The sequence below is a fragment of the Populus trichocarpa genome, chromosome 9 (assembly GCF_000002775.5).
Source record: "Populus trichocarpa isolate Nisqually-1 chromosome 9, P.trichocarpa_v4.1, whole genome shotgun sequence".
Lineage (NCBI taxonomy): Eukaryota > Viridiplantae > Streptophyta > Magnoliopsida > Malpighiales > Salicaceae > Populus > Populus trichocarpa.
Window position 1 is genome coordinate 10,937,003 of NC_037293.2, and position 14,432 is coordinate 10,951,434.

Here is a 14,432-nt window from a genome sequence, read left to right on the forward strand (position 1 = left end):
TTTTTTTTAATTTTATTATTTAATGTTTTATTGATTGCAAATTAATTTTTGTGTTTTTTTTATTATATATCAAAATAAAAAATTAATTCAGTATAGTTTATAATCTATGCTGCCTGTTGTCAGCATAGTTATTAAACCCGGACCGGTCTGGTAGGTCGACCCGGGACCCGGTCGATTCAGGGGCTGGACCGGTCCGGGTTTATCAAAAGACCACCCGGTGCAACGACCCTGCGGATCAACCTGTGACTCGAGCGACCCGGGTGAGACCCGGTTTTTTCTTTTTTCAAATGTGGAATTTGAAATTCATCGGTATATATATTTTATATTCCCAAGAAAAAAGTTATGTTTTTTCAATGTGGGATAAAAAACCTTTTGATTTAAATACTTTAACTTATAAGGATAATATTAATATATATATATATTTCATGTGGGATTTGAAAAGGTTATCTTTTTCAATGTGAGATTTGAAACTCGTTATAATATATACTCTATGTTCCTAAAAAGAAATTTATGTTTTTTTGATGTAGGATAAAAAAAATTTTAAAATATATTTTTTAACTTCATTACTTACAATATGTATAGCCTATATTTACATGGATTTTTTTCATATAAAATATTAAAACTTTAATTTTTTTTTTATTTTTCAGGGTTAATCCGAGTTAACCCATGAAACCCGGGACCCGGCCCCTTGGCCGGGTCAATCCCCGGACTGGGTTTAATAACTATGGTTGTCAGCGTTAACTTTTTTTTTTTCTAGAGTTTGTTTTTTGATAAGGTCACGTGAAGATAATTTTCATCCAATTTAATTTAAAATCGGATTAAATAAAGAATCGAGTTAATAGTTTTGAAGTTTAATTATAATATATAAAAAATAAACTAGTTTATTTATTATTTTTTTATGTTTAAAATTTTTTTATCAAAGGGTTTATCCGGTATTGTGGTTGAATTTTTATTAAAATATTTTTTAATTATTTAAATATGTCAATAAAAAGAACTTAAAACATATCCTCTGCAACTATCGTAAACAGTAAACAACCTGGTTTCTTCTGCACAGACAAGACAATGTAGAGTTTAATATTATTAAAAAAAAGTTAAAGTGTCGAACTACTAAATGATGCAAGTGATAGTGTCCAACTACTAAATGATGTCTGGAACGTACGTAGTGTACCCAATTTTTTTTTTTTTAATGCTTATCATTGACCCAGGCTAGCTTCTGGTTTGTGTGCTTCAGCTTTCAAAAGTTGCATTTATCTGAACTCAAGTCGGCTTTGGTTTCCAAAACTCTAGTAATTTCACCGAACACTTAATATTCGCTCAAAAAAACCCCCCCAAGCCGAACCTCGCCTCAGCAATCACAGAATTCGCAGAGCTGCTACTGGTGTCAATCTTCATCGACCGCAGTGGGTGGCACAACACCAGCAATCATGGGATAGTTGGGGAAATCGTCAGAAGTGCGAGTCCCGAAACCAGCCTGTGAACGGAGAAAGACGACGGTTTCTTGAGTCCCGAGAACCAGCTGGGGAGATCATCAGAAGCGTGAGTCTAAAAAACGCAGCCCTTTTAATAAAAATAATTTGTCTCGTTATAAAGTTCTTCTTAAAGGCAGCCCTCAAATCAAGCATGTAAAAGCAAACAAACAAAGGAAAGGAAATAAACTCCTACAAGCTTCAAATCGTTTTCATTTACAGATCTGACTCTCTTAATGCTTATAAGTCATTGACTTTCAGAGGGTTTACGTAATCCAATTTATTTTTTCAAATTATTGCTTTTTAAGAAAGCAAGCAATTCTTTAAAAATATATATTTACACGTACTGAATTACTAGCACACGACAATCACTTCTGTGGCTCTGAAAGGAAAGTTCGAGAAGAATATTCTAATATTAATTGAAAAAATAAAAGATACAATGCAAAATAATTTCATCACAGCATACAAAACAAGGAAAATTAAAAAAGAAATTAATAATTACAAGCCCTAAAATCAAAGCACAGAAATAAACTAATTACAATAATGATCATCACATAATAACACAAGCTGCAGGGTTCTCGTCGCTGAAAGCAGTAGTGTATCTAACTTCAAAAGAGCTCGCACGTGCTAGTTGGGACACCTGTGGGTCCTCGGCATTTCTCACGTACCCAGCGGGGGCCTTTTTGTCGTAAACCCCAGGTGCATAAGGGTGGGCAACCATATCATATGGCACGTATGGCCACAACTCTGCCTTCTTACCCGTGCGATGTGCCACGCGAGCAACCACCTTTGATGGCTCCACATATCCAACGACTGTCACCTTGTTTGCCTTTCTCTCTACAACCACTTGCTTCACACCCTTCATCCCCTCTAGTGCTCTCTTCACTTTGCGCTCACATCCTTCACAGTCTATGCGGACCTTGACTTCCACCGTCTGATCATCACATTAAATCAATCACGTATTGTGAGCGTGTAAACTTAAGATAGTGTCCGTCAGTATGTTAACTAATGTTTTTCAAAATATTTTTTTAAGAAAATATATAAAAATAATATATTTTTTATTTTTTAAAATTATTTTCTGTACTGTAAAAGATTCAAAAAATCATAAAAAGAGAATTATAACATTAGAAAATTTGGCATGGGTAAATCCTAATTTTCACGTCTTCTCAGCTTCTTAAAATTCAATCCATTATTAGTGCATGGGTAAATCCATAAATGTCACGTATGGTACAGGGACTAATCTGAAAAGAATGAAAAAAACAGAGTTTTTGGGTTAATAAGTGAATTTACAAGGCATGTTTCCATTATTTTTATTAAAATATATCCTTTCTTTTTCTACTAGAGTTATGTTTGAAAGTTCAGTAACTTTTCGCTTAAGAAATAAATTAGAATAATATTTTTTATTTTTTAAAATTTATATTTTACACACATGAAAACATCAAAACCCTAAATCATTTTTTTAAAAACAATTTTAAACATTTTGGCCCAATGCCAAAAACGCACTTCAACTTAAAAATCAACTCAGATCTAAATCTCAAATTTCTTATATCAACTCGTCAAGTTTATCAACTATGAACACAGCAACATTGTTATTATTTCGTGTTTGAATGTAATTAACTGTCAAGAAAACGTTTTCGTGAGTTGTTAATTTTAGCGTGCGAAAACCTTCAGGAATACTTTAATCGTTTAATGACAAAAATTCAATCTAAAACCATAAGAGATATCAGATCATCCAAGCTGGAAAGATCCAGATATACAATAGACAAGACAACGAGCCAATTTCTTGCGTGTTCTAACTGTGAAACCAACTATATTTCAAGAGCTCATGCTGGCTGCTTGTTCTATCGAAAAAAAGTTTCTTTCTTTAGCTTGTGTATATAAAAAAAGAAGAGTAAGAGTAAGGAGCTGTGGCAATGTTACCTGCAAACTCTTTCGTTTCTTGTGCTTGGAACCGCCACCAGAGCAATCGAAGAAGTCAGGCAAATGATCAAGAACACCCATTTCTTTATGATTTTTCTTGATTCGTCAAAAAGATAAGGAATTCCAAAGGTGGAGAGAGTGTTGAAAAGAAAAGGAATTATTAGACAGAGATATCCCAAAAGGCTTTCATAAGTTTCGCAGAAAAATGATTGTAGTGCTTTTGACAGGCACGAGCCGGTGAAGAGGGAGTCCTCCATTTAAATAAGCAACCTTGCAAGTGCCAAGTAGTCTCTTTTCCTTCTTCTGGGAGGAAATATCAGCCGTTGGATCTTTCTCTTCTTCTTGGTGTCACCGAGCTGAGTTCCTGACACGTATCCTAGTTACTATTTGTTACAGATGCCATCATGGTCGTTGCTATCCATGCACTGCCCCAGGTGGGTCTCGTTGTTTTTTGGCGCGAGTTAAGACTTAAGAGGGCGGGCCCCACAAACGGCCAAAAAACTTGAAAGTCGTTATGGTAACTGGTAAGTGTGAATGTATTCATTTCTCAGGGTAAGGGTGGGACCCGAAGTTTATGTGTTTGGTGCAGTGGGTGCATTGTGGGGTTGAGCGAGTGAGGTGTTTCTGGTGGAGGTGGGACTGGTTGGTTTGATTTTGATCGTAGAAAGGGACAAATTGGGAAACTAGTATATAAAATCAAAACAATTGGAAAATTAATATATGAGCAAAATCTTTTGGCAAAACTAGAATATTTTCATCTTGTTAGTTGTGATTGCTTTTAAGCGTGAATATTATTTTATCTCGTATTAAAATAACAATATTCAGTAAATATTATATTTTTACCTTGTCATGTTTCAGAAATGTGATAACTATCTTACCACGTTCATGAATAGTAAAACTTAGTAAATATCGTAATTTTAATACGTGACAACTATTTTATTATATTTAAAAATAATAACATTTAATAAATATTATATTTTTTAAATTCAAAAGGATAAATAAATGATATTTTATCAGATCTTTCTAAATCAGTGTTATTCTAAAACGTATCTCAGAAAAGATGGCTAGTGAGATCTCCCAGGTGTAAAACTCCAAAATTATACAGGCTGGACTACTCATGTTTTTGTTGAAAATCTTTAACTCGGACACAATGATTTGACAATTAAAGTAATTCAATTTTTTAATTTCTGTAGATTAAATATTAAGGCCAACATTCAAAGAAATCTACTCATCCAAACAAGGCTGGTGTGAGATCGTGTTTTTCAAGAAACGATTTTTATTGATGGCTTCAGTGAAAAGTTATCCATCCAAGGAAAAAGAGGCAAACAGAGAAGGCAAAAAGGCCTAGATTGAAGGGCAAAAGCCTATGCCTATTGGGTGGTGTAGTGAAGTCCTAATAAATCAATCTAAATCCAGACCAGGAATGGTGGTTTACAAGCCCAATATCAAGCCCAGTTGAATTACTCTGTAGTAATTTGGCACAGTTTTTGATGAGTACGAAGCCCAAGAGAATTAAATCAATCATGGCAAAGATATTCATCAAAATGCACCGATGTTTGTTGCCTAGCGGTCCTAAAAAGTTTTTTTTTTTTGTATTTTAGGTTCGAGCCTCAGCGTACATATCTGTCATCTCCGTGATGTCTTACCAATCTATTGGACTTGCAGGGTGTTCAGTGGATCTGAGAATTAGTCGTGGTGCGCGTAAGCTGACCCGGACATCTCGGTTATAAAAAAAAAAATCAATTATTTTTTTTAATACACATAATGGACCATGATCGCTCCGATCTGAAGTGTACAAGAGAGGCATGGCATGTCTTCGAGCCTCTAAACAATCTCCCCCTTATCAAATTACCTGTTCTTTTTTTTTCTATTTGAAGCTTAAAGCTCCGGTGGGTTGGAAAAAGCCCCGTTACCGAGCTGCTTATGTATGGTCTAACACGGTTAAGTATTATACAGTTATTGTGATAGGGTTAAGAATAAACCTGTCCAAAAATAGAAAGACCCGTAAGGACCTCTAACGCACATATCAAGACTCAAAACCGCTTTTGTTATTAAACAATGATGGCAAACGGTCAGGCTGTTGATCAAGGAACCGAGCAGCTTCTTGGAAGCAAGAAAGAAGAGGTCAAATTTGGCTTGCCAACGCGGATTTTGCTTTAAAGAAAAGCCAAGATGGTGGCTACAAGAAGTTTAGGAGTCAAAGTCGCACGAGAAGCACCGAGAGCGTTTTCTTTTTCCTTCTCTTTTCTCCATTGGCGTGGAGACATTGAAAATGGACCAAGATTTAAAGAAATTGTTGGGAGGCTCTCGCCAGAGACAAGCTAGCTTCACATGACCTTCGTGTGTCGTCTACCATGTAGAACGTGAAATCCCCTCCAGACATAGGCTGCATTGGCCACCTCTTTCTTTCATGGAAAAAGAGAGCAGTACTGTACATACTGAAGCAGATGAGAGGTGGTGCAATCATGTCCTGCTTATTAAACCAAGACTGTCCGGCGTATTTCACGGTTGATTCAGAGCCGAGATCACTCCCTGTTTTATGTATAATAAAAGAATTAATAAAGAGATAATTAACATGGTTAAAAATATGTTAACCTTTTCAAACATGAGACAATTAATTAGTCTTTTCAAACATATTAGCACTCTACGAAATATCTCAAATATTTATTATCAATATTAGAAAATAGTATTTTATTTTATCGGTGATGGTTTTTTAAAGTGTTTTTTTATTTAAAAATATTTCAAAATAATTTTTTATTTTTAAAATTATTCTTAACATCAACCCATTAAAACTATCTAAAAACACAAAAATAAAAAAATAATTTTAAAATGTAAAAATACAAAGGCTATCCATCTAGCATGCTGTGTTTGATCACCCATTCTCCCATCCTCAGGCCTTCGACCTAGCTGTTAAAGAATTATAAACCTGATTTTATTATCAAACAACTTGTTCAATTTCAAGATCGAGATGCCTGACCAAGCCAATCAAGTATCTTAAACTTACTATTCTTTATGCATCAAAAGACAAACCGAGAGTGGCGCAATCTTAGCTGCCACAACAAAGGAAGTTTATCATCACAAGACAAATGCTGCATGTGCAAGATTAATTTATTCAGTATACTTTGAATTTGTTGTTTTAAATATAATACAAACATAATCTCCAATTTAAATATAAATTATTTTAAAAAAATTTCAAGCTCGAATTTCAAGAACACTCGATTTTACAGTATACTAAGAAAACAATTATCTATAAAGAATATGTATAAAGCTTTAAATACTAACAGAAACCAGTCCTGAACTAATAAATTTTTTATTAGTATTAGAATTTCTGACATATCACAATAGTTTATTTTATGTACGATACATGCCTAATTATGCCCACGAGGTGGCTCTCCACTACAAAGTGGATCCGATCCTAGCTCAATTAAATATCACAGCAGCCAATAATTCAGAATCACAGATTGCATCTTCATACATATTTCCACGCCTCCACGCAGCGTATGGCTGCTGGTGCTGTGCGCAAGCAGAGAAATAATGGAATAAATGGAGCCAGACAGCCAGTTGTTCATGAACATATATACATGCATTGTATAAGACCACGATGCACCACCCCCTTGGATAACTCTTTCCGATTTAAGTCATAAATGGACAAATCGGCTAACCCCTATGGCCCCATGGTGCCCGTGAAAGGTTACTAGCTAGCCTCACCCATACCAGTCGTACATCGTGGCACAGAAGTTGTCACTCGTCATAAGGTCAGTCTTTATGATTGTTCTTGGTGGGTCTTTGTTTTGATTATTAGAATGCAGACCATGCACCTGGCTAGCTTTTAAAATCCTGACAATTAATTAACATTTCCCTTCTGAGCATATGTGCAGGGTCCCTTTCAAAAGCCTAACCTTGTGTGAACAATCGAAGGATCAAAGTGGTAGAACCTACAAACTAGGAACATAATTATAGCAAAAATTCAAGAATAGGAAAAAATAGCCAAGTGTGACTTGACCCTGGTGTATAAAAGTGGCGTGGTTGATGATTTTCGACCGTTTTATAAATCGGTCGATCGAGTTCGGTCGGCAGGTAAAGGGTCCTTGTGGCAAGGTTTTCAAAGTCTTCGAAAGAAACTTCAACGAAAACATGATTTGTAATCGTCCATGTAACTGTGGGGAAAAAGAGAGAGTATATTTGATTCAATATCAATGACGTGACAACACCTGATGATTAATTAGTGCTAATAGGACATTAAACAATGCCGGGTGTAGAAAAACAGCTTCATTGAAACCATGACATGGTACCAACATTTAGTACTCTTCAAGAATTCGACACTGCCATGTATGCCCTAGATGGCTGCTAGCTAGTAGTATTTGTCACCGGAGGCCCTTTACTGATATTTCTATGGTGGCATCTGGGGTTGCCGATCATTATAGATTTTTTTTTTAAAAAAAAGGTTGCTAAAGATCAAGCATACAGCATAGGAGACCATCTGTTAGGCTATCATCATTTGAAGATTTGATCTGGATTAAAAAAAAAAGGGGTGCATGTTGAGTTATTTATGTGGAACACATTGCACATGCATTTATGAATTATAATAATAAAGCGGGGCGAGTGACAAAAATAGCTATGATTTTATATTTGATAGCCAAATCAAATTAACTCAAATTTTATTAAAAAATTCTACAAACCCATTTTTATAAGGGGTTAGCTTGTTGTAATTAGATAAGGTCGGGATCAAAGCCATCAAATTAGGCACGTAAGATATTGTTTTTGCAATTTTAATTATTCTCTTAGCTGTTTTAATTTGAATTTTAAATATTTTACATAATTAGTTTCAGATTATTTTTTCTATCAGTATATATATCTAATATATAATTTGATATGTTATATTTTCATAAAAAATTTATGAATTATAAACCTGCATTGCATATTAGAGTTTTCTCTACAATTAAAAATCATTGACTTGTAAATTGAGAAGCACTAATTCTATCTTCTTCTCCGTCCTTTTCCCACTATATTGCGCGTCAACTATGGTGGTCATATGGTATCACGAAGATTGAAGGGAGTTGCTTTTACTCTCATTATAAAGCTGGCTAGAAAAAATGGTATATATTTGTGCCGCGTACATTTGCCTGTGAATTCAAAGAATGTCACTACTCACAGCAACCACTAAAGTGTTAGAAGTCCTAGACCTAAAGTCACTTTGGTCCCTATATACACCACTGCAATTTGAGAAATTGCTTAATCATGGGGCTTAATTATACGTTTGATTCCCACTTTAATTATGCAGTAAGCACATGATTACACGCTAAAGTTCATGGCGTGTTCCTTAAAAGTGACCAGCACGTCAATGGAATAGTGAAATCGCTTTACATGGTGTCAATTAAGGTTTTCTAAGGGCACCGAGTAAGCATTAAAAACCATGATTTTCTAAAAGTAAAAAATGGCCAATGATTATAATAGCGAAAGGAGATGAAGAGCAACTAGAGATTTCTTCACGTTTCTCTGAATCCCACTGAAGCAATGAAACAAAAAACCTTATGTGGGTTGCCTTATTATTGGAACAAAGACCCCGAGACCCAAGTGCATCCATTTCACTTCGGCAAAAAAAAGAAGAAAAAGAGCAAAGATCAGTAGTAGTCGTGAAGGTGCAGCAGAAACTTTGCACCAAATACGAGAGACACGGGCTTTGCATTTTTGCACCACACCCTTGTAAAATCTTAAATAATACTACAGAAATGCCTAGTCAATGAGGGTGGTGGTGATGCTTTCACAAATTCACATGGTCTGCACCGTTGGTTCACAGGAGCTTCCAAGCTAGGAAGGTGAGTCACTTGAATCATGGTAGGTGGGCAACACATGGGTCCACGCTCACCATACATGCTTTGTTTTCCCGAGTGTTCCTATCAACTTCTTGTCAAGGGCAAATGAAAACAATGTTTTCAAGAAAAAGGATGACGACCCTTTTCAGTATTGTTGTTGCAATGTAACCATTGAAGAAAGGCATGGGAAACTGTGGAGTGGATTTTATATAATCTTTCCATGGACTTGTAGATCTTTAGAATCTTGTTGACATGGACAATTTTCCGTGATTTAGGATCCATGGCTAGCTGCTGTTCAGAGTGGCAGGCATGAACCCATTTGATGCGTTGCTCAGGCAATATTGGCTAAGCTTTTGCACATCACAAGTCCAAAAATCAATTGGATAATGATAGAATTTTGCATGGTTTTGTTTAATTTAAGTTTTCTTCTGTTAAAGCCCCTGTTTCAATTGTTTTTTTTTAAGAAAAAACACCACACCTTGCATGCAAATCATGAAATTTGTACATGAATTCCTGATTCTGTGCCAGGGTGATGGGCTTGCTGTTTTGAATTTAATTTGGCTTGTTGCTTTTAAGCTGTGACCGAATTACTCTAATCTTTGACGAGAGTTCAGTTCTCAAAGGAATCAAATACCTCAATAAATATACTTCGGGCTAATAATTATTGAATTAAAATCACTTAATTGGTTAATACAGTGAATCTTTGGTGGCCAATTCAATTATTCCTGTAATGTGATTGGTGCGAGGTTCAAGCAATAATTTCTCAGACTGACTTTTATTGAGAGTTCTTATCCTACAATCAAAGATTATACAACGTTTGGAATAATCCTCAATCTAGTTAAGACATAAGATTCACATCGGTCCTTATTTTGTGTACATGATTCCAATCAGAACCCTCGAGTTAAAAAACAGCAACAATAGAGATTCAATTTTAGGAGGTGTTGAGAGTGTTTCAAATGTTGTTTTTTAAAATGCTTCACCTTTGGAAATGTATTAAAATAGTATTTTTTATTTTTTAAAATATATATTTATTTATAACCCAATTCCATACAGCAGCACCTGGAAGTAGCTATTTATAAAGCTGTGGGATTAATTTGTAGTTTCAAGCGTGTGTACTTTTTTAAAGTGGTCATGTGATTGGGAGGGTAAAGAAAGTGAAGTATTTGGATAAGTGCAGTCCGGACTCAGTTGTGGGAGACACATAAGCCATCATTATCTTTTTGGCATCATAAGCAGTAAAAGAGAAGGGTTTTCACATGGCCTGATCAACTCTTTAATCAAGATCTTAATAGGGTTTTGCTTTTTAGTGGATTTACTATTTAGTATTTAAAATGGAGAATTACCCTAATAGGAAAAACAACCGGTTCCATGACCAAAACTATAGGAAGTACAGCTCCTAATCTGCTGTCCATGAAGCAAAAAAGGGAAACCGCCATCAAAATTAGCTTTCATTTCCTAAATTACATCACCAGTTCCTAGCTGTCGTGCTTGAGATCGTGATATAAAGTGTTTTTTCAAGTGTTTTTAAATATTAATTCCAGTAAATATGATGCGAGCTAGATCTGTTTACCATGGTTCCATCTGTCCAAAGAATGATTCAACAACTTGAATACATGCCCGATAAAATCCTGCCCAGATCAATGCCAAAAATACCTGCAAGCCATGTCTCCCCAGAAAAAGAAAAAAGGTGGCAAGGATTTACACTCCCAAAAGGCAAATAAAGAATCCTATTCTTCAGGCCTTCCAAATGATCAAACTGACAATTCTCTCTGATCCTCCTCCCCACACCCCCTTTTTTTCTTCTTTAAATTTATTCAAAGCCGAAGAAACACCCCTCTGAAATCTCTGACCCGATAGTTTAGTCACAGAATCTGCATGCGTACGTCGTTTAACAAAAATAATATATCTGTATGCGTATAAGAGTAGAGGTAGAGCTTATATAAAAAGGAAAAATTAGTATCCTAGACAGTCTCTTTCCCCTTTTTCTTCAAAGTCATAGCGGCTGCTTTTATCACATCTCTCTATTATTATCACACATCACCTCCTATATATATTCAACCCCTCCACTTATTTTTCTGTCCCTTATTGTCACGTATCAGAGATCAGGAAGAAATTCGAGTCCTGGCTTTCAGGAATCCAGTTTTATTTCAAGAACTCTATACCATTTGGTTTCTGGGATCTGATAAGGATCAAGATTGGTTTTTTTTTTTGGTTACTTAAAGAATGGCAATAGAAGCACAGTTTCCATTTTGTGGAGGGTCACAACAGGATTGGATGGATTATGGCTGTGGAGGTTTAAATCAGCACTTCAATGTTCAGCAACAAAAACAGCAGCAGCTGCAGCAATGTAACATGCATCAGCTACAGAGTTACCAGCTTCAAAGGAATCAAGATCTTTTCTCTGATAACACTCTTGTTTCTGCTTCGAAAAATAACTGCAACACCAGTAATCTTTCAATGGGTACCTTGGCCTCCTACGATGAGAAGCAAAGACAAGAGATTGATCACTATATCAGACTGCAGGTTTGGCCAGATAACAATCTATTTTCTATATTTTCTTTATTTTTGTGTTTGTTTAATAACTTAAAAAAGACTCTTTTCATCTTCTGAAAACAGAATGAGAGATTGAGATTGGTGTTACAAGAGCAAAAAAGGCAGCAGCTTGGATTGTTGTTAAAGAAACTAGAATCAAAGGCCCTGCCTATATTGAAACAGAAGGATGAAGAAATAGCACAGGCAGCTAAAAGAACAGTGGAGCTTGGAGAGTTCTTGAAGAAACTAGAGTTTGAGAATCAAACATGGCAAAGAATGGCTCAAGAAAACGAAGCCATGGTTGTTTCTCTCAACAACACAATTGAACAGCTAAGAGAAAATTCATCTGGTTGCTTTAACAATGGTGCAGAGGATTCAGAGTCCTGCTGCGATGTTAGTAGCGGAGCAGAGGAGGGGTTGCTTGATGCCGCTGATGACACAGCGAGAAAGATGGTGATGGTATGCAAGGGATGTAATTCTAGGAATTCGTGCATTTTGTTCCTTCCTTGCAGGCACCTTTGCTCATGTAAAGCTTGTGAGGCTTTTCTTGATTCTTGTCCGGTGTGTCAAACACCAAAGAAGGCCAGTATCGAGGCTTTAATGGTTTAGATTTTCAAAAAATTCCGGGAAAAGTGAAAGGTAAATAGAAAAGGAACGGGAAAGAAAATCAAGAACCCAATTCAATGCATTGGATAGAAGCAAGGATCGATGTGTAGTGACTAGGGGCTAGGGCTATTAGATATCTTTTTCTTCCCTTTATCTTTTCTTTTTTTCTCTTTTGCCTTTTTAGGGTCTCATGTGTTCATAATTGTACTTCAAACCAGTAGCAAGAAATCAATCAGACATATTGGACAGAATTACGGGACAAGATGAGGGCATCTCATGCTGTCTTCTGATGCATTTTCTTGCCAATTGTGTGGGCATTGGCAGTGACAAGAAAAGATTGAAAGCAATGTCAGATTCGCACCAAGCTCTCAATCTGCGTTTACACCTCATCTGTGAAATGAAAAGTAGCTTGATTAATTGGGATTCTCTTGATTTTATGCCAAATGTTCTGAAAAGAAAATGATAGGCAATCTGCTTGACTGTGTTTGATTGAACATTACACCAGCTAGGGTTTGTGAGCCGTGAGATTTGAGCTACCCACCCTTCTTTTTTATCGTTGGCTTTAAACGAGAAAGCCATCTATCTCTCAGCTATTAACCCTATTTTACAGTAGTCTTGAAGTTCATGATGCAAGATCACCCACCACTTAAAATCAATCATGACTTAGATTTAAACTCGACGTGCAAAGACGATCCAAATAATGTTTTAAAATATTATAAATCGTGGATTATTTCAAAATAAAAAGTAATTACCGCGTCAGTTCATAGGCAAATCATCATGATTTCTTCCCTTGTATGAGATCACTTAAGAACTAAGATTTCAACCAACTAGTTTTAAAAATGATAAGATCTCCAAAGTTTTTACTATCAGGCGCGTCGAGCCCATGCAAGATAATTATTCCCGTCAGAATCATTAAGAGTATTTTAAAAAATATTAATTTAATATTTTTTAAATTAAATATATTTTTAAATACAGTTCCTTTTAAAAAAAACTAAATTTTCATCAAAACGCGATTTAAAGAGGAAAAGTTGAGTGTCGAAGCGGAGATTCGATGGGCAGTCCGGTAATTTCGTAGGTCTCCTGGTCTGTTGGTGGGCCCTTCCATATTTCCCGCCTGATTAAGTGTCCATCCAGTTCTTCTCTTTTATGGTTGCTGTGGGGAGCTGTACTGTATCTCCCATGCGTCTCTCTGTTTGTCCCTTTTGATTTTGTCCTTCTCGTGGGGCCCGTTTCCCTACTGGTAAATAGAAGTTCGAGTTATTTGATCTTGCTGTCCATGCCGTGATGCCCTTCTCAGCGTATCTCTTTCCCTTCTGCAAGAGAACCATTTGTTTGTCAGTTGGTGCTGACGTGGACGTTTATTGTCCATCGTCACTACTCGGCAGAGTATCCTAGTACCTGCCTAGACAGAGTAGTAGATTGCCATTGCTTTGTAAATTTATAATATATCGATTTAACATGGATTAATTATTTTTATTAAAATTATACTGTCTTTTCAACAAATCACACAGCCCCTTTTTTTGCCCCCCCCTGATGTTTGGGGTAGATACTAAATTACCCTCTCTTCGATTAACGTCAAAACGGATAAAATCGAAATCAATTGTCCCTGAAATTGAATAGCCCTTTGAAATTAGGAATAAAATTGTTTTTTAGAAATATAAGTACTTAATTTATTTATTTTTAGAAATATATGCCTTCCCGTCCTTAGCCTTCTTTCAACCATTTGAGCCACTAATTATCACGGCAACGATTTGAGGATGAAAAAGAGTGTGCGGTATCGTAGTAGAACTAATTTTTTTAATTTTTTTAATAATTTTAGATTGTTTTTATATATTGATATTTAAAAAATAAAAAATAATATTATTTTAAAATAAAACATACTTTAACATCATTGTCTGAACATATGCTAAGATGACCACTTACAACGAGCATCAGAGGGGAAAAAAGGAAAAAAAGAGGTTGTATTTTAAAAGGACTTCGCCTGGTTGTTGCCGTGGCAAGGAAGTTTGGGACCCAAGTCTAGAATGTGCTGCTATCTTGCTTTAAGGATAATGTTCGATTTGCACAACTTCAAAGTTTGTGGATAAACACCATC

General features: G+C 35.7%; 2 protein-coding genes across 2 annotated transcripts; one reads left to right on the forward strand and one right to left on the reverse strand.

Annotated features, from left to right (window-relative positions):
• Positions 1–1,860: 1,860 nt before the first annotated feature.
• On the reverse strand, positions 1,861–3,632 carry LOC7472115 (heavy metal-associated isoprenylated plant protein 26). Its single transcript, XM_002312922.4, has 2 exons — positions 3,387–3,632; positions 1,861–2,400 (listed from the first exon to the last, which is right to left on the reverse strand). The coding sequence occupies exons 1-2, from the start codon at positions 3,465–3,467 to the stop codon at positions 2,017–2,019; spliced, it is 465 nt and encodes a 154-aa protein (XP_002312958.4). The 5' UTR covers positions 3,468–3,632; the 3' UTR covers positions 1,861–2,016.
• A 7,229-nt stretch (positions 3,633–10,861) lies between these two features.
• LOC7472114 (probable BOI-related E3 ubiquitin-protein ligase 2) lies at positions 10,862–12,754 on the forward strand. Its single transcript, XM_024608112.2, has 2 exons — positions 10,862–11,722; positions 11,816–12,754. Exons 1-2 carry the CDS (start codon positions 11,423–11,425, stop codon positions 12,338–12,340), a joined length of 825 nt encoding a protein of 274 aa, XP_024463880.1. The 5' UTR covers positions 10,862–11,422; the 3' UTR covers positions 12,341–12,754.
• Positions 12,755–14,432: the final 1,678 nt, after the last annotated feature.